Source organism: Setaria italica, chromosome II, assembly GCF_000263155.2.
Source record: "Setaria italica strain Yugu1 chromosome II, Setaria_italica_v2.0, whole genome shotgun sequence".
Classification (NCBI taxonomy): Eukaryota; Viridiplantae; Streptophyta; class Magnoliopsida; order Poales; family Poaceae; genus Setaria; species Setaria italica.
In genome coordinates, this window is record NC_028451.1 from 40,289,552 (window position 1) to 40,306,401 (window position 16,850).

Consider the following 16,850-nt stretch of genomic DNA (forward strand, 5'->3'; position numbering starts at 1 on the left):
GTATTCAAAGAAATAGGACAAGCACCTATTTTACATCATAGAGATCTGACTGGGAAAGAGCTTACTATACAGAACTTACCATCATAGAGTTCTCCCAAAGCATCAAAGAGCGGAAAGCTTGCCTTGTTGTTTTGAAACTTCTTAATTTTTGGGAAAGTCTGCATATTTGAAAAAACATTGATCAAATACAAAGTTATCACTATGAGGTTATCCGTAGAATTACTTCAAAAAATTAACTTACCACCATGAGGTTCTTCCACATTGCTGTTGATCCTTTGACCATATTTCTTTGTTCATTTCATTTTGATCCACTTTGCATTCTTGCCGCTTTGAGAATCTTATAGTCTCTCTTAAGCTGACATTCTTTATCTTGAATTTGTGCCTTTGTGTACGAGACAGACTTGTTTCTCAGATGGAACTCCTTCACCATCTTGTTCCACCCTTTAGTGTTCCAACCGTTGTCACTTCTATAGCCACTATCTTTATACTCATGCAGAATTTCAACAAGTGATTTCTCAAGAGTTGGGTTCCAGTCCGCTCTTTATTTTCCTACATAAACAATGGTCAAGCATTAGTAATAAAAATTTCATAGCATTAATAATACAAAATTGACAAGAAAGCATGAAGAAACATTAAACATCGTACCTCGTGGTGAACCTCCACTCCTCTTTGCCCCACTACATTTAGGAGAAGGCTTCTTTTTGGTAGCACTTGTTGTAGGTAGGAACCTACTCAACTTTGGTGACCCCCTTGCAATCACATTGAGCTTTGGGGAGCCTTTTCCAACCATCGCTTTTCAAAGAAAAAAAACTTATTCGTCAACTTATTCATGATACAAGCTTATTAACTTATTCACCAACTTATTCATGATATAAGCTTATTAATTCATGAAGACTAATTTACATGTTGCTGGTACTGAACCCACATTTCTTGGGCGATGGCATCTTTCAAAGCATTGCCTTATGCAGTGCCTGAGTCATTGATTTGATCGCCATTGGGTAGAGAAACAAAGTGTGTTGGATCAATATTATCCGGCTGATGATCCAACCATTCCTCATCTCCATGAAGTAATCGGATTATATTGTGGAAGATGGTTGCAGCTACTGGTATTTTCACTTGATTTTCCAACATATGGAAGGTGGCAACTTTGAGAATGGGGAAGCGCTTCTTAAGCACTCCTAAAGTTCTTTCGACACGATTCCTCAGTAGTGCGTGGTGGTGGTTGAAGAGCTCCTTTGAGTTTTGTGGTCTTTGATGTCTAGCTCCAAATTCTTTCAAATGGTATCGAACCCCTCGATATGGAGCGAGGAAAGATGGAGTATTTGCATACCCTCCATCAACCAGATTGAATTTGCCTGGAGGTACCTAGAAGCCCTTGCTCATAGCCGATCTTAGCACTCTGAAATCTGTAGCTGATCCCTCCCATCCACTAGAAATAAAAGTGATGGTGAGATCGAAATCACATGCCACCATCACATTAATGCTTAGTGTGCCTTCCTATTCCTAAAAGGAGAATGCTACTTATAAATGGCTCTGTCGAATACAAATGTTACTTCAAGAACAAATTTGTTGCTACAAGCGTTTTGTTGCTAAATTCGTTTTGGTTGAATTCGTTGCTTCAAGAACAATTTTTTTTGGTCAAATAGCTCTGTTGAAATAGCTCTAGCCCTGAAATAATTCCTGTACAGCCGAACATATTATTTGTGGGCTTGGAATGGTTCCTGAGCTTGGAATGGTTCCTGGCCAGGATTGAGTGAAGCAAGGGGATCCACTCGATCCTGGGTTGGAACGGTTCCTGGACTGGATCCATTCCAAAGGAAATGAACGAGGCCTCAGCCACCCCTAGCCTTCCCATTAGGCTCTGCACATTCCGGCAATTCCAACCCCGAACCTCAATCATCCCAATCTCGACACTAACCTCACTGGATGCAAAGGAGAAGCTCCAGTAGTCTTGGATTGGCTTGTGTCAGTAGAACTAAAATTAAGTATGGAGAGAAGAAAAAAAAACTCATGCACAATATAGTTTTCCCTATTTAATTTGAGCAAACCGGCAAAAGAGAATGGCTCGGCTGGTACACGCATAAGATCGGGCAATGCAATATCATAGCTTGATTTAAGATCCTATTTGGCAGCTTATTTTAGCTTTAGCTCCACCTGTTTTGCGCAAATTTAAGCAATGAAATCATTTTGTAAATCGGAATTAAAATAAACTAGAAGCTAGGTGAAATCAAATTGTATTTTACTTCACCGCCGAGCGCTGGCCATGGGCTCCGGCAACTCGATGCACACCATGCACTGGAGTGTGATCAGAGTTGCAACTGCCCGGCCGACACGCCACACTATCGCTGCCTCTCTGTTTTCGATCGCCTAGTATACCATAGGAAAAAGTTGCGCTAGTACGCTCGCTCGAGGCTCGAGGATGTAACCAACTCCTGGAGAGTGCCAGCGGTGGGGCCCAAACCAATCCACCCAGCGCCAGCCTCCGCCACCAACTTTTTTTATTTTAGCCCTTTTTGCGAAAATTTTTCACAAATACACCCCTGACCGAACTAATTCAAAAAATGGACCCATAGCTTGGCGCTAGGGTGGTTGGCGCCAAGCTAACACGTCTTGGCGCTAGCCTCCATGGCGACAAGGTCCAGCCCCTAGATCTTACGTGGTGAGCTGCTGACAGCTTACGTGGTGAAGCCTTGGCGCCATATATCTTGACGCCAGCCAGCCTGGCACCAAGCCTTCTACCATAGGAACGCCGCCCCTTTCTTTTCTTACTTCTTCATTCCAACTATTTTGGCTACCGTCTCTAGCGTCGCCGCCCGTCGCCACCGCCGCCGCCCTTCACGCGCATCGCCCCTCGCCACGCCGTTGGTTGGGGGCAGGCTACCGCACCCCTAGGCGCCCGCCCCTGCCCCTGGCCGCCCGTCCCCGCCCCTGGCCGCTGGTGGATGCCGTGTGCGCCGTCCCCTACAGTGAGTTAGGTAAGAATAGTTAGTTAGTAGAATAGTTAGGTAGTTAGTAGAATAGTTAGATAGATTGATTAGTTAGATAGATAAATTGATAGTTAGATAGAATTGTTAGATATGAAAACTAATTTAATTTGGTAGGTTTTGTGTATGAATTGCAACGATAGAAGGAATACAGAATACTCATGACACTATTTAACTAGGTGGATGTGCTTATAGATAGACAAATAGATAAGAAGATAGAATTGTTAGATAGAGAAATAGATAGTTAGATAGAATTTTCTTCGTATGTAATTTTGTTTACGTAGTTAGATAGTAATATAGTTATTGCGATATTTTGTTAAGTAGTTATATACTTAGGTACATATTAGGTGACATAGTTAGTTAGTAGTATTTAGTAGTTAGTAGTGAATTGATAGTATCTCATTTCATACTAGAGACCTTGTACTTAGTATGCTTCATTTATTATGGACTAAATGAATTGTGCATTGTTATGTTTATGTACTAGATGGACAACGTAGTGAGCATATATCATGGAGGCACCGTGTAAAGGGATGACTATGGATGTGTTAAGTTTGTTGCCATGCAATACGAGGTTGTGATATTCGATGAGAAGCCCTTGTTTAGTGAGTTGGTTGCAAGGGCTCAGGAGGAGCTACATTGTCATGGAGATGATGACATTGTAGTTGAGGGCGTACTTCACCTAGGTTCCCCTCTCAACATTCAAAGGAAGATGGTCCCAATTCGGTGTGCAGACCAGTGGGAGAAATATGTGGGAACGGTTATGAATGGCCACTCCCCAAGTATGGAAGTGGTTGTTCGTCGGGTGTTAGTTGATCTAATTCCTCGTCGATTTTCCCGACCAATGGGTCAACGGGCACACTTCGACCCTCCCATCCCGGAACCTGTTATGGACGTGGAGGTTGCACCTACGGTTCCCGATGCTGAATCTGCCCCCAATGAGGTAGTTGGAGATGTTTTTTGGACTGTTGATGATGTGGCAGATTCTCCTCATGAGATCCTTTTGACACAAAATCATCCGAGTAAGTGTCTTATCAGCACGCTTGTTGGGAGCTAACCCCCTTCTTTCCATCAATCTGTTCTTTACTCATGTTTCTACTTATGTTGCAGGAGACATTCCTGAAAATGTGGATATGCCTCCAGTTGCTGCGCAAGTGCAATGTGAAGATGGATTGTGTGGCTCCAATAGTGTTGAAATTATGAATGATAAAGATGCATATAAGATGAGAGTGGATCTTGATTCTGATGATGATCGCCCTGTTGGGGAGATGACAGAGAGTGATATTGAGATGTTCAGGCGTATCTTCCTCGGCCATGATCCGAGAGTTCACGAGTTCAGCGATCTTACCCATTCTGATTAGGTGTTTGTTGAAGGACGTAATGATGAGTCCTAGAAGCTCCTGAGGCTGGCCTTAGTATGGTGATTGAGGAGTGTAGGGTATTCAAGGACCTCCCCGTATTGAAGAGGTGGTTGCAGGCGTTTGCGGTGATACGGAAGAGACCTTACAAGGTCTGGCATTCATATGCGCAACTCCATTACACAGTTGTGTGTGACATGGAACGGTGCCCCATGGAGAGTTTGTGCAAGGAAGCAAAATATCACTGGAAAGTGGAAGATCACAAAAGTTGTCGGTCCACACAATTGTGTTGACCATGAGCTTATAGTGAGACATCGGCAGTTGACATCTACCCTAATTGCCAAACGGATGATGGAAATATTGCAGGAACAACCCAACATGAAAGTTAGGACAATTATCAGAACTGTTGTGGAGATTTATGGAGGTTATGTGATAACTTATGGTAAAGCTTGGAGGGCTAAGCAGCGAGCATGGCAGATGATATATGGGGACTGAGAATCTTGGTGTGAGCAGCTGCTAGTGCTTTTCAATGCAATCAAAATGGTGAATCCAGGCATGCATTATGAGTACATCCCAAAACCAAATACTTGGAAGGATGGGAGGTAGATATTCGAACGTGCGTTCTGGTGCTTCCCTCAGTGTGTCGAGATCTTTAGGCACTGTCGTCCCGTCTTCTCTATTGATGGTACATTTTTTATTAGCAAATATAGGGGCACAAGGACTCCTTTGGTAGAGCTCTCCTAACGGATCCAGCTCTGGCTTCTGGAGGAGCCATGCCAAACACCAAAAAAGAAAACGGCTTCGATGTTGAAGCACTTGTGGAGCCATTCCCGAAAATGAACTGGGACCACAGAGCCAAAAATACTGGCTCTAGCGGCTTCTTCCGCCCCCCACATTGATTGTACCAAAATGCTCATAGAGTTTAGCTATTTTCCACCCCCACATGCCACTAGCGTCCCGACCCACCAAGCCCTAATGGCACGCACAGTGGCCAAGGGACCGGGCACTAGTAGGAGCAGATGCAGCAGCTAGGCACCAGTGACGACGCACGATGGTGAGGAGCAGCGACGGCAGCGGAGCGCGCGGTGGGCACCAGCGGCGGCGGAGCAACAACATGGCGACGAGGGCTGCACCGCGAGGCCGAAGCAGGGCGGTGCGTCGGGGCCACAACGTGGCAGCGAGGGTGCGGCACGTCAAGGACCAGAGCCGCACGATGCCCGCTCCTCATACGACGGCGGGCCGGAGCAGATGGGGTTGGGGTGGACTGACGGATTGGATGAAGGATGAGGCGGCCGACGGGGACGGCGGGAGGTGGGGGCGGGCCGACGGGAGCGGAGACGGGCGGGAGGCGGAGACAGCCGGGAGGTGGCAGCGAGAGGTGGGGGGCAGTCGCGGGAGGCGGCGGGACACCGGGAGGCGGATGGTGGGGGCCGGGGGTGAGCCGGCGGTGGGAGAAGGATAATGAAGGGAGACAAAAGGATAATGAAGGAAGAGAAAAGAAAGAAGAAAGGTGGAACAACTCTACCTTAATTAGGTGTAGTTAAACTTAAGAAAGTCATTAGTCACTGAGTAGAGGTAGTGGAAGGTCCAAATTGCCCCTAAAAAGCTCTTTTTGGAGTTAATAGGAAACTTGAGATTTTATATACAAACTTGAAATTTTGTCCAAATAGGAGTTGTAAAACTTTTAATTTCAAACAACTTTTATTAATAGCACTTTGGCTAATTTGGAGTGGGAGAATGTCAAAAACAAGAATCAAATCAGGAGTACATCAAAATCCTTCAAATGACCTAAGTCCTGGAATTCATGTTTTTCCTCAACTTTGCAACCTGTTATCTCACAAGAGAAGTTTGGCCTGACATGTGCCTTGGGATCGATGGGGACGGCTAACAAGTGAAGCGACCCTTCGTGGTGCGCGGATGTCATGGGATTAGGTTCGCCATGCATGGTTAATAAATTCGAATCGATACGTCTGCCTCTTACAGTTTGGGACTGCTTGATCGCTATTCCGCACTGAATAATCTTGATGCTTGTCCTTTAATTGTTTGGAAACTATACTTGCTTAGTATAAATTGCTAATCTAGACTAGTTAATAAACTTATAACTTGAGCTAAAATATTGAAAGTAAGGACCAACTTTATGCGCTTTTAGCAAAAACAAATCGACAGCCAAAAAGTCTTGCATGTCTAGGAGTCAGTGAAGTAGTTATCACCTGTCGGGTCAGTCTTGCTGAGTACTAGTTGCTCAACCTTACTTGTGGCTATATTTTCAGGTAGTGCTGAGTTCGAGGAAATGGTTGCCAGTTTGACTTGGCCAACCCAACTCCCTCCGGGTTGGTCGATCGAGTGGAAACCAGCCTCAGACAACGTGGATCGTTGAAATGGATATCATGATCGGCTTCGCTATGGTATTGTGTATCGTCGTGTACCTTCTGCTTGTTTTACTTCTCCATTGTTTACAACCTTACAAACTCTGCTTGAATTTCGTAAACTCTGATGTAATAAATTGCTGAACTATGTTTATTTTATGGGAATGTTGTAATCTCTGTGCCACTCACCTTCGTGTGAGAAATGCTTCTCGATCCTGAGTAAGTGATGAAATCCGACGGACGACCAAGTTGACTTGGTTAAATTGCACGATCGCTTGTCAGGCGACGTAAATGCATTTTTTTGTCAAGTTAATTTGGACGGTTCCGCCACAGAAGGAAGAAAAGAAAAAAAGAAAAGGAAAAGGAAAGGGTATTATGGGTATTTTATCTTATCTAATCATTTTAAACTACACGGAAGAGTCGTTATGCCAAACGATTTTCTAAAAGTGTTTCAGCTTCACCAGAGAAGCCACTCCACCTGAGGAGCCAAAGCTGGAGCCGTTTTCAAAGGAGCCGAAGCCGTACCAAACTGGCCCTAAGTTCTCTCCTTGCATACCCCTCAGTCCTAAAGGCCTGACCCAAATCAACTCGCGGGCGAATTGGGCTCACCGCCTAACTAAGCGAGGAGGAGAGAGAGCTTGCTTGACGAAGGCCGGTACAAACTATGGAGCCCATTTGCAGCCCAATGAGCCCGTCAGCGTCCCCCGTAAAACCCTATACCTCGCGCCGTCTCCGTCGCCGTCTCTTCCGCGCCGCCGTCGCCGGCTCGCCGCCTCCACGACGCGGGGGCCCGACTTGCGCTTGCTCCCCGTTGTTCCTCGCTGGGAGCAGCCCGCCGGGCCAGGGGCGCGCCGGCGCCGCCTCCAATCCTCCATTCGGCGCACCCAACTCCGGCGCCTTCCTCCTCGATTGGCTCCGGTGGTCGGTGGTTCTTGGCGGGCAGGATGTTCTCGCTGAGCCTAATTGAGCACGACCTGCCGATGCCGCCGCACCTGCTGAGCCGCCCCCTCCCCGACGCCATCAAGGCTGAGCTCGAGAGGCTCTTCTTGGACAAGGTTAAGCGAATTTTGTTTTTTCTTTAGCCGTAGAATCAACATTGTTGAGCAAAATTTGCTCGGAGTGTCAGAAATAATCGATTGAGCCCTTTTGCTCCAATGTTGGTGGTTCCTAAGTGTGTTTATCTGTTTGCGTTTGGTGTATGAGGCAGGTTATCGCGAACCTTGGGCTGTGCGTGTCTGTCTATGATATCCGATCCCTTGAAGGAGGGTCCATCCATCCAGGAGAGGGCTGCTCGATCTATAAAGTAATGCGTGCCTTACTTTTGTTTATCTCTTAAGTTCAAGTTCTTGATATATTTTGCTTGCCTTATAATGTTTTGTGGAAGAAAAATTCGGGAAATACTGCGATTCCCAGACACACTCTTTTTAATTTGTGTGATTGATGTCAAGCTGTGAAATCCAAGTTATATTTAGCTTTTATCCTGTTTCCTTCTTGTTGGTGCTCACTAAATTACTTAAAACCATTTGGTAGTAGTGCTTACCGTTTGGTTGCTGTGATTGAATGACCATTTCTTAGTTTGCTTACTGTTTGGTTGCTGTGCTTGAATGAGAACAGTAGCTTTTGTGGTTGATCCTAAAAGCTGTGTTGTTATGGTGGTTACTTATCCTGTCAATAGCTTTTCTTCTGTTCACGTATGAGTATATAGCTACTTGCCCATCACTTGAACTTGAAAGGCAAAACATGCACAGTTTCCTGGCATTTCTCTCTTTCCAATGGCCTTGCCACACAGGCACTTTCAATTTTATTTCAAACCGTGATGATTCCCAATCTGTATTTTCTAATTGATCCTTTTAGTTTTCGTGCTAAGACCCAGTTCTGTTTGAGGGTGCTAGGCCTTGTATTTCAATACTGTTACAATCTGTGGCAAATGAGAGTAGCTTGTGGTGTTTCGCTGGTGCTTCAGCTGCCCGTGAGCTAGTCATCAGGTCACTTATCCTTGACCCTGGTCAGGGTGTGTATGGTTGAGGTCCAGGTTCTAGTGTACATGGCGCGTCTGTGATTGGACATCTCTGGGAGTTGGCCGCTGGCCTCTCCTTGTTTTCTTTCGTTGTTAATACAATGACACGCAGCTCTCCAATGTCTTTCAAGGAAAAAAAAATGCTAAGATCCATTTCTTCCCTTTGTTGAAAAACGATGTTGATTGTTTCTTTGATCTGAATCTGTACTCTATTTGTTTGAGTGTCAACTTGCTAATGGCTTGATTTCAGCACAAGTTATGATACATGAATGATCCTTTATAACTAGAATGTCGCACCTTTTTAACAGCGCGGCACTTTCTTCCAGTATTGTATAATTATAAGATATCTGATCTCTGTGAAGTCATTTACTTCAATCCCAAGGTTTCCTGCACTTTGCAAATCATGCTTAACTCTTACGTTTCCTTGTTCCTGTTTCGGATAGGTTTCATTTCGTCTGCTGATGTTCAGGCCATTTAATGGGGAGGTTCTTGTTGGGAGAATTAGTGGATATGATGATAAGGGGTTGCAGGGTGAGTTTACTTTGGAGAACTGCTTGGCTAGCAATCTCTTAATTCGTAATTGATTGAACTTGTCTAGCGTCCTTTCTGGTCCTGTATTTTAGTTTTCTGTAACATTTTGCTCCGCAGGGTATTTTTCCCTTCATTTTTTCATATCATTGTATGTCCAATCTAATCTTTAAGCAAAAGACCAAACGTCCTGGTTCATGTCTAATCCTTGCCATGCATGAATAAACTTTGGCCTATTAACTTCCACTGTAGTATTTCTGCTTGGAGATATAAATATCTTTTTTACGAGCATTATACATTTCCTGGTCGCTATGAAATCGGAATGCTCCATTTCTGTTCTGACAATTAAATGAAACATCAAATACATATATTATCATCGTATAACTACATTGGCTATAGCTAATAGACCTCCTTTTGCAGTTTCACTTGAATTCTTCAATGACATATGCATCCCTGGACATTTGATGCAGTTTGGCACAGTGAGGTTGGGCACAACCCTATTTGTTAATTTTTTGTTGCAATACATAAATAACTAGTGTTATTTAAAACTGAGGTTATTATGTGCTTCGAGAGTTATATCGTACATTTTAGTTTTAGTTCTCTTGTATTAACATTTCATTTATTCATCATTTACATCTCAAGTGTGACCTAAATCATGTTAGTTACCATGTCAGTGTACTGCATTCGACCATGATTGTGTGGACTGTAATGCCATAACATTGTAAAGAATCCCTGAGAAACTAAAATGAAAATTACTGGAAAAGGAGAACTATGTTTGCTCTTTCCAGGAAGTAGATAGCATTTTTATAGCAGCTAAAAGAACCTTAGTTTAACTATGCATTGATGAAACACTGATATTTTCCTCTGCTTCTGAAGAAAGTATTTCCAGTGTAAAGTTCAGTATATTTTCTTTACTTCTCATCTTTTGTTCAATGCCCATTGGATTTCCAGGGGACCAGATGGTAGATGGATGCTGCGGACTGAAGATAATGATGAGCTATATCTAGATCTAGATGATGAGGTATTTTTTAGCTCTATTGTTTTTGTTTATTGCAAAGCAAAGACTACTTCCTCAGATCACTGCACACACCAAACTCATGATCAATGCAATCACTGTGCAGATAAGGTTCTTGGTATCTGGCACAAAGTACCCGCCTATCCCAATTGAGCAAAAAGCAGATGACCCACCATTTTCCCCAATGCAGATTGTTGTAAGAACTGTTTCCTGTGTTCATATAGTACATATGCCCAGCTTAGCTCTATTTATATTCATGAATAGTCATTTCTGTCTAATATCATGCTTTGGATAATGACGTCCATGTTGCATCTACATTCATGCTCATTCTGCACGATAAATTATTAAGCACCGCTTCAAGTTGTATTTACATAACATTTGTTTGTTGCTATATCTTATAAGCTGTTGCTTCTGATATCTTGCATCCAATTTGGTGGCCTGATATGATATAGAACATATATTGGAGTGAAGCCCATGTGGGCCTTAGCCCTTGGCCCACTAAGTTCTTTCAGTTTTCAAGAGAAACATTAATCTCAATTCCCAAGTTGCCAACGCATAGCACTCTGTGTTTACATATAGGAAGTGGAGAGGTCACATAAAGCTTGTGATTGATGGCAAGGTAAAGGCTATTCATACAAGCATGCTGGCATGCTTTTGTATTTTTGGGTGCATATTTCTTAACATGTGTCCGTATCTGCATCACTTCTTGTCATTGCCATGTGGAACATCTCATCATGCATGGTGTCAAATCTAACACGCTTAACACATGATTACTTGCATATTCTATACACAGAAGTCACTGTTATTTGCTATGCATTCCATGTCACCATGCACGGTGTCAAATCTAGCATGCCTAGGACACAATTACTTGCTTGAATAAGCTAGATAAATAGCATAATGCACAAGTTTTCTACTGGTGACAAAATCCCATAATCTGAATCGTGTTGTGCTTTGAATTTTGATTCCTTTGATCTGTCAAACATAGCATCTTTGTATGCCTTTTGAGAGAGTTATTCTTGTATCATGCCGAGTTTTGTCCTTTCATGCTTTGGTGAGTAACTGCGGTAGTAATGCTTTTGCAGGGAAGTATTAAAGGAGATGGTCTTGGTCTTCTTGCTTGGTGGGCAGCTGATGAAGAGGAGGGGGAGGAGGTGGCAGAGCAATAGCATCGTGTTGCTTCAGGGATATCTCTGTGTAGTTTACAAACTCAGCCTACTAGCATGTTAGGTAATTGCATCTAGTAGCAGATACGGCATTTTAGAATCTAACCTGACTTATATGTTTTATTGTTTTGAGCCATTTCATGTAAAAACTGCATATGAAAAGTAGGTCAGATTCTTAGGGCAAAGCATGCATGTACTACCCAATTCTGTGTCAGATGTGTAATCTGATAATGCGGGGATCTCTCCCAAGAGCAGACCCGCAACATGGAAGTTCACTTTTAACCAGTGTGCTTGGTGTTACCTCCAGCAAGCAGCTGGGTAAAAGATATGGGAGTGGTGAAAACAACACTTGATGTATAATTTTCTGTGAAGTGTAAACTGGTGGACAAGTTGCTATTTCCCCCCGCTGCAGTTGATATTTTCCGAGTCGTAGTCGGCATGCTTTCTTGCCTGCGGTTTGGCCGTAGTCGGCATGCTTTCTTGCCTGCGGTTTGGCCTCTGAAAAATGGATGTTTGGGCCTCTTGTTGAACAGACATTTGTTGTTTGTGGATTCTACCGTAGGTATCTCGTGGTGTGGCATGCTTGAAACAAATTTTTGTGGTGTCTCTGGCTGTACCATTGCTGGATAACATCGCAAGAGCCAAGTCGTTAGAATCGTCCGTATGAAGACATACAAAAGTCATTCGGTCGTTAGAATCGTCTGTACGAAGAGATACAAAAGTCATTGCGTCGCTGTAAGAGCATGTAAACTAGTTGCAAGAAAAACTGGAGAAGCAAAGCTGTTAGCACTCCAAAATTGTACTATTACTATATGATAATACTCTGATTAACATACACTTATGGTAATGGTGCCCAACAAACAGTCTAAACATCGACCAATCATCGATGGATGTCGCAGTAATTTTACATCTTGTATCTTCTCCGTTCATGTGTGTATCGCTTGAGGTCCTGTTTAGTTGCCCGATTTTGGACAAAATCATTGTACCAGCACTGTAACGTACTATAACGTTTCGTTTGTATTTGTGAATTATTGTTCAAATATTGACTAATCAGGCTCAAAACATTCGTCTCGCAAAGTACAACCAAACTGTGCAATTAGTTTTTGATTTCGTCTGCATTCGGTACTCCATGCATGTACTGTAAGTTTGATGTGATGGAGAATCTTCTTTTTGCATAGTGCTAAAGTTGGAATTTTGGGGTAACTAAACAAGACCTGAATTTTCCTTTCCTTTGTTTCATTGCTGGTGCTGAATGAGCTAGGACGCTAGCTTCAGTAGGTAACCCTGACGCCGTTGTATCTGAGGATCTCGCCGACGAGCTCGCCCTTGCCGGAGCCGACGTAGCGGCCGACGATCTTGCCGTCCCTGATGAAGACGAAGGTGGGCACCTCGACGATGTCCATGTCGCTGAGGAACTGCATGCAGCTGTCGTTCTCGTCGCCGTTCATGCGCGCGAACACGGTGGTCTCGGCCATGGAGCGCGACAGCTTCACCACGGTGGGGTACACCTTGACGCATGGCCCGCAGTGCTTGAGCCCGACGTCGAGCACGACGAGCTTGCCCTTGTCGCCGCGGTGCTCGTCGATGAGCGCCTCGACGTCCTCCCGCGAGTGCAGCTGCACCACCGCCGAGTGGCTGTCGCCGTAGTAGAGCACGTCGCCGGCGAGCCGCTCGGGGCCGATGGCCTCCTCCTCGTGCACCTTCTCGGCGCCCTTGTAGAAGCTGAAGTGGGGCACCTGCGTGATCCCCTCCCGGCGGCACAGCTCCTTTGTCGCCTCCGACTCGTCCTCCATCACCAGCAGGAAGTCCACGTCGCCGCAGGTCCGGCTCAGCTGCACCATCGTCGGGTAGATCTGGCTGCTGCTCTCGTTGTCGCTCGCCGCGAACTCCACCACCACCAGCCGGTTCTTGGCCGCCTTGAGCGCGCCGTCGAACTCCTCGGCGTTGTTCACCTTCACCACGCGCTCGTCCTTGCTCTGGCCCTTGTCGGACGGCGGCGGCGGCGCCTTCTCGGTGCCCGAGACCGCCGCCCTCGGCGCGGACAGCACGGCGCGCCGCCGCCCCTGGCCGGCCTGCGCGGCGGGCAAGAACCGGACGACCTTGGCGCTGCTGCTTAGGCTGGCGGTGGCCCTGGCGAGGGTGGAGAGGAACGTGGCGGCGGCGGCGGTGGAGGCCATCGCTGCTGTGCTCAGCTAAGCAGGCAGTGAGGTACTGAGGTGATCTTGGTGCTGCTGAGGAGTGAGGAAGAGAGCAGGGGAGGGAGCAGAGGAGAATGGGGAGCAACAATAGGATAGAGAGAGAGGCAGAGGTGGATATCCAGTAGGAAGCTCTTGCTTCCTAAGTTCCTATCGAAATCCATCCACTCGAAGTGGTTTGTGGCTGGCGTTCCGTCCAGCGCAGATTTTTTTCCATCTGGGTGCTGATTATTTGCTCTTGAACTTTTGTCAGTTTCTGCTTTGTGTAGGCTGTTATTCTGCAACATGATGGGTGAGTAGGGATGGCAACAGCGAGCGGTGGAGGACAAAGAGGCTATGATACGAGGTGCTGGTAAATAAAACCTCAAGTATACTCAGCACAGCAAACTTGTCAATTGTTGAACGCTCAACACAATGTCTGTAGATTTTTTCTTTTGTTATAATGGTACACTTTTTTGAAATAACTGATCTGCCATTGCAAAACAGGGCCTTATTACCATGTTAGGACGTGTCTATAGCTCGGTACACAATACTAGGCTATACTAGCATTCGAAAACGACTACGGTCAAAATTAATTGTATACTACTGAAACCTTCACGTGTGGTATGGATAGTATACATGAGTAGTTAATGTAGTATAAGGGTTTCACGGTAAAATATCACAAATGGCATCACTAAAATTTTATTTTTGACACTAGTAAAAAACCATTCCGTTTGAAAATATCACTTTTTACAATGTAATAATTACTAAATTATCCATAACAACAAACAATATACATACTATATACCATTAAGTAGTAGTATTGTGTACCGTAAAAGAGCTCCTATTTATAACCCCTGAGGACACCCATTAAGTACTTATTAAAAGTTAATGGTGGTAGCAATGTAGCTGTCTCGTATCCATCAGTGTCAGGCTCAGGTTGCATCTTCCATCCTTCTGTAAGAAGTTGCATCTTCCATCCTTCTGTGAGAAGAAGCTGCATCTTTCATCCTTCTCTAAGAAGACAAGTTCCTTTCTTTACAAACAGCATGATGGAGAAAGCGTGAGAGGAACTTTCAGTTGGTCCATGGCCCGGGCCCTGCTGCCTGGTGTCACCATTTCTTCCATGTGTTGCAACTCGCCATCCAACGTGACAAGGCCTGCAGTGTTGCCTCACGTCTTTCCCAAACAAAACTTCAAAGAGAAGCTCGATCTTGCCCCTTTGATTTCACTGGGCCTTCCACTGGCTTTAATGGTGCATGCGTCCTCCATCTCATCGTCCCCGGTTGAGGTCAAGACCGGTAAACCTGCCAACATCCAGGGCCTGTTCCCCCAAAATCCCAACTTTGGTACTATGAAAAAAGAAGATTCCCCATCACATCAAACTTGCGGTACATGCATGGAGTACTAAATGTAGATGAAATCAAAAACTAATTGCACAGTTTTGTTGTACTTTACGAGACGAATCTTTTGAGCATAATTAGTCAATGTTTGGACAATAATTCACAAATACAAACGAAATGCTACAGTTATGCATTTATGGCAAAATGCCAATTTTACCACTCCCAAATTGGGAACTAAACAAGGCCCTAGTTTTGATGTTTATCAAAGGTTGTGATGATAATCGAATCCTTTTGTTTTACCATGACTGTCCCAATTCCTGATCTGACCGACAAGATTGTGGTAATTGGGCGAGTGATCAAGGGAGCTTGTCTGAAATTCTCTCTGGAAGCTTTTTTCAGTTGTTTGCCTGAGTATTAAAAACAACTTACAAAAAGGAGCCTTTTCTCAGTGAAGATCAGCCACGAAAGGTATTGGAAATAAACCACGGTTGCCATTGTCACTTTTGTCGGTCAGGCAATCAGAAACGGGCGCACGGTCTCCGGCTTCTGGTGTGCGGCGCCGTGGGCCGTGGCCAGAGCGGAGAGACACCTGAGTGTCTGAGTCGATCGTCCGGCGGCGTGGTGACTAGCGAGCTTGGCGCAGGCCGCCTGGGCGAGCAGACGGACGACGGTCGCGACGCCCGGTGACCCCTGCCGTGGCGCGGAGGTTAGGATGCGAGCGAGCGCGCCGTCGCTGGACCCTCGCCGCCTGCGGCCTCCCTCCACACCGAGTCACCTACCTGCCCCCCCCCCTCCGATTGGGAGGTAAGAGCAACCATGATCGCTGCTCCACCCCCGGTCGCCGCGCCTGGCCTAACGCAGCGCTGGTAGGCACTGCTCGAATGGTGCAGGGCGGTTGGTGTCGGCGCTGCCGCCGAAAGGGTCCCAGCCACGTACCTCGATCGGCTCCTCTTCCTGGCTTCCGTCGCCGCCTCCTCCCAGCTCACCGGCAGGTAGCTCGGGCCGCCGTACCCCGAGTCGCCGTCGCCGCTGCTCGCTGCCATATTATTTCGTTCACCGTCCGGGGTGGACGGTATTTGATTTACCGTCGACCCCCTGGGTGCCAGAGAGCCGTTCGTTCCTTACCGCAAACGGTCGAGATTCAGCAGGCGACACCCGATACGAACGAGTCATCCGGTGGTCGCCTTGCGCTCCAACATGGTGATCTCAGCACACCGTAGCCTGCTTAAAGCGTCGGACTGTCAGTCACCTTGATTGAAGCAAGGCGCCTAGGCCTCTGCTTCTGCGCCGCGAATGGCGGCGTAGGTGGCCGGCCTCGGCATTCCAAGGACAAGAGACACGGCATCCGGCCTCGGCGGCGAGCGCGCGCACTCGAGTCCTCCGCCGCGCCGCCTTCGAACAAGTCCATCTAGGCCCACTAGCTCCACGCCAGCACCCGCCGCACATCGTGATCGTGGCCGACGACGCCTTCGCGTACGGCTCATTGATGATGGAGATGATCGGCGGCGCTTTCCAGTGTTCAGGAGCGCGATGACAAGGCGGGACACGCACAGTCGAAAACCGAAGTCCACGGGACAGCACGCCGGCGAGCACATCGGAGATCCTGTGCAGCAGAATGCGTCGAGATGGTAGCGACGAAGGCCACGAAGGTGTGGTTGTCGCCGACGAGCTCGGTGAGGAGAGCGCCCGAGATGGCGAGGCCCCGGGGGTGGACGGTAAATGAAATACCGTCCACCCCTGGGTCCCCCTTGACCGTCCGATCGGACAAGTGCGGGCGAGATCGTCTATCGCAAAGAAAAGAGCCCCGTTCCCAACCTGCTCGCCCGTCGCGAAGCCCGCGCGGCCGGGTCGCCTGTCGCCGCGCACAGCCTCGTGCCGACCCCTCGAAACGCACCGCGGCGACCT

General features: G+C 46.5%; 2 protein-coding genes and 1 pseudogene across 4 annotated transcripts; 1 reads left to right on the forward strand and 2 right to left on the reverse strand.

Moving 5' to 3' along the window:
* Nucleotides 1-232: 232 nt before the first annotated feature.
* On the reverse strand, nucleotides 233-791 carry LOC101763474 (annotated as a pseudogene).
* A 6,607-nt stretch (nucleotides 792-7,398) lies between these two features.
* On the forward strand, nucleotides 7,399-11,828 carry LOC101754148 (DNA-directed RNA polymerase III subunit rpc8). Of its 3 annotated transcripts, none has more exons than XM_022823962.1 (8): nucleotides 7,399-7,760; nucleotides 7,913-8,008; nucleotides 9,166-9,253; nucleotides 9,671-9,734; nucleotides 10,202-10,271; nucleotides 10,372-10,461; nucleotides 10,718-10,884; nucleotides 11,348-11,828. In XM_022823962.1, exons 1-7 carry the CDS (start codon nucleotides 7,650-7,652, stop codon nucleotides 10,862-10,864), a joined length of 666 nt encoding a protein of 221 aa, XP_022679697.1. In that variant the 5' UTR covers nucleotides 7,399-7,649; the 3' UTR covers nucleotides 10,865-10,884; nucleotides 11,348-11,828. The 3 variants fall into 3 exon arrangements, with proteins under 3 accessions (XP_022679697.1, XP_012699264.1, XP_004957678.1); XM_012843810.3 differs by having other exon boundaries at nucleotides 7,402-7,760; nucleotides 10,845-10,884; XM_004957621.4 differs by lacking the exon at nucleotides 10,718-10,884 and having other exon boundaries at nucleotides 7,405-7,760.
* Nucleotides 11,829-12,225: 397 nt separating this feature from the next.
* Nucleotides 12,226-13,748, reverse strand: LOC101754807 (thioredoxin-like protein CDSP32, chloroplastic). Its single transcript, XM_004957622.4, has 2 exons — nucleotides 12,647-13,748; nucleotides 12,226-12,373 (listed from the first exon to the last, which is right to left on the reverse strand). The coding sequence occupies exon 1, from the start codon at nucleotides 13,603-13,605 to the stop codon at nucleotides 12,700-12,702; it is 906 nt and encodes a 301-aa protein (XP_004957679.1). The 5' UTR covers nucleotides 13,606-13,748; the 3' UTR covers nucleotides 12,226-12,373; nucleotides 12,647-12,699.
* Nucleotides 13,749-16,850: the final 3,102 nt, after the last annotated feature.

Excerpts from the sequence above, each read along its gene's own strand:
- LOC101754807 (XM_004957622.4), bottom strand. The coding sequence starts at position 13,605 with ATGGCCTCCACCGCCGCCGCCGCCACGTTCCTCTCCACCCTCGCCAGG.
- LOC101754148 (XM_022823962.1), top strand. The coding sequence starts at position 7,650 with ATGTTCTCGCTGAGCCTAATTGAGCACGACCTGCCGATGCCGCCGCAC. Across the intron at positions 7,761-7,912 it reads AGAGGCTCTTCTTGGACAAG|GTTATCGCGAACCTTGGGCT; the intron begins GTTAAGCGAATT and ends TGTATGAGGCAG. Across the intron at positions 9,254-9,670 it reads TGATGATAAGGGGTTGCAGG|TTTCACTTGAATTCTTCAAT; the intron begins GTGAGTTTACTT and ends CTCCTTTTGCAG.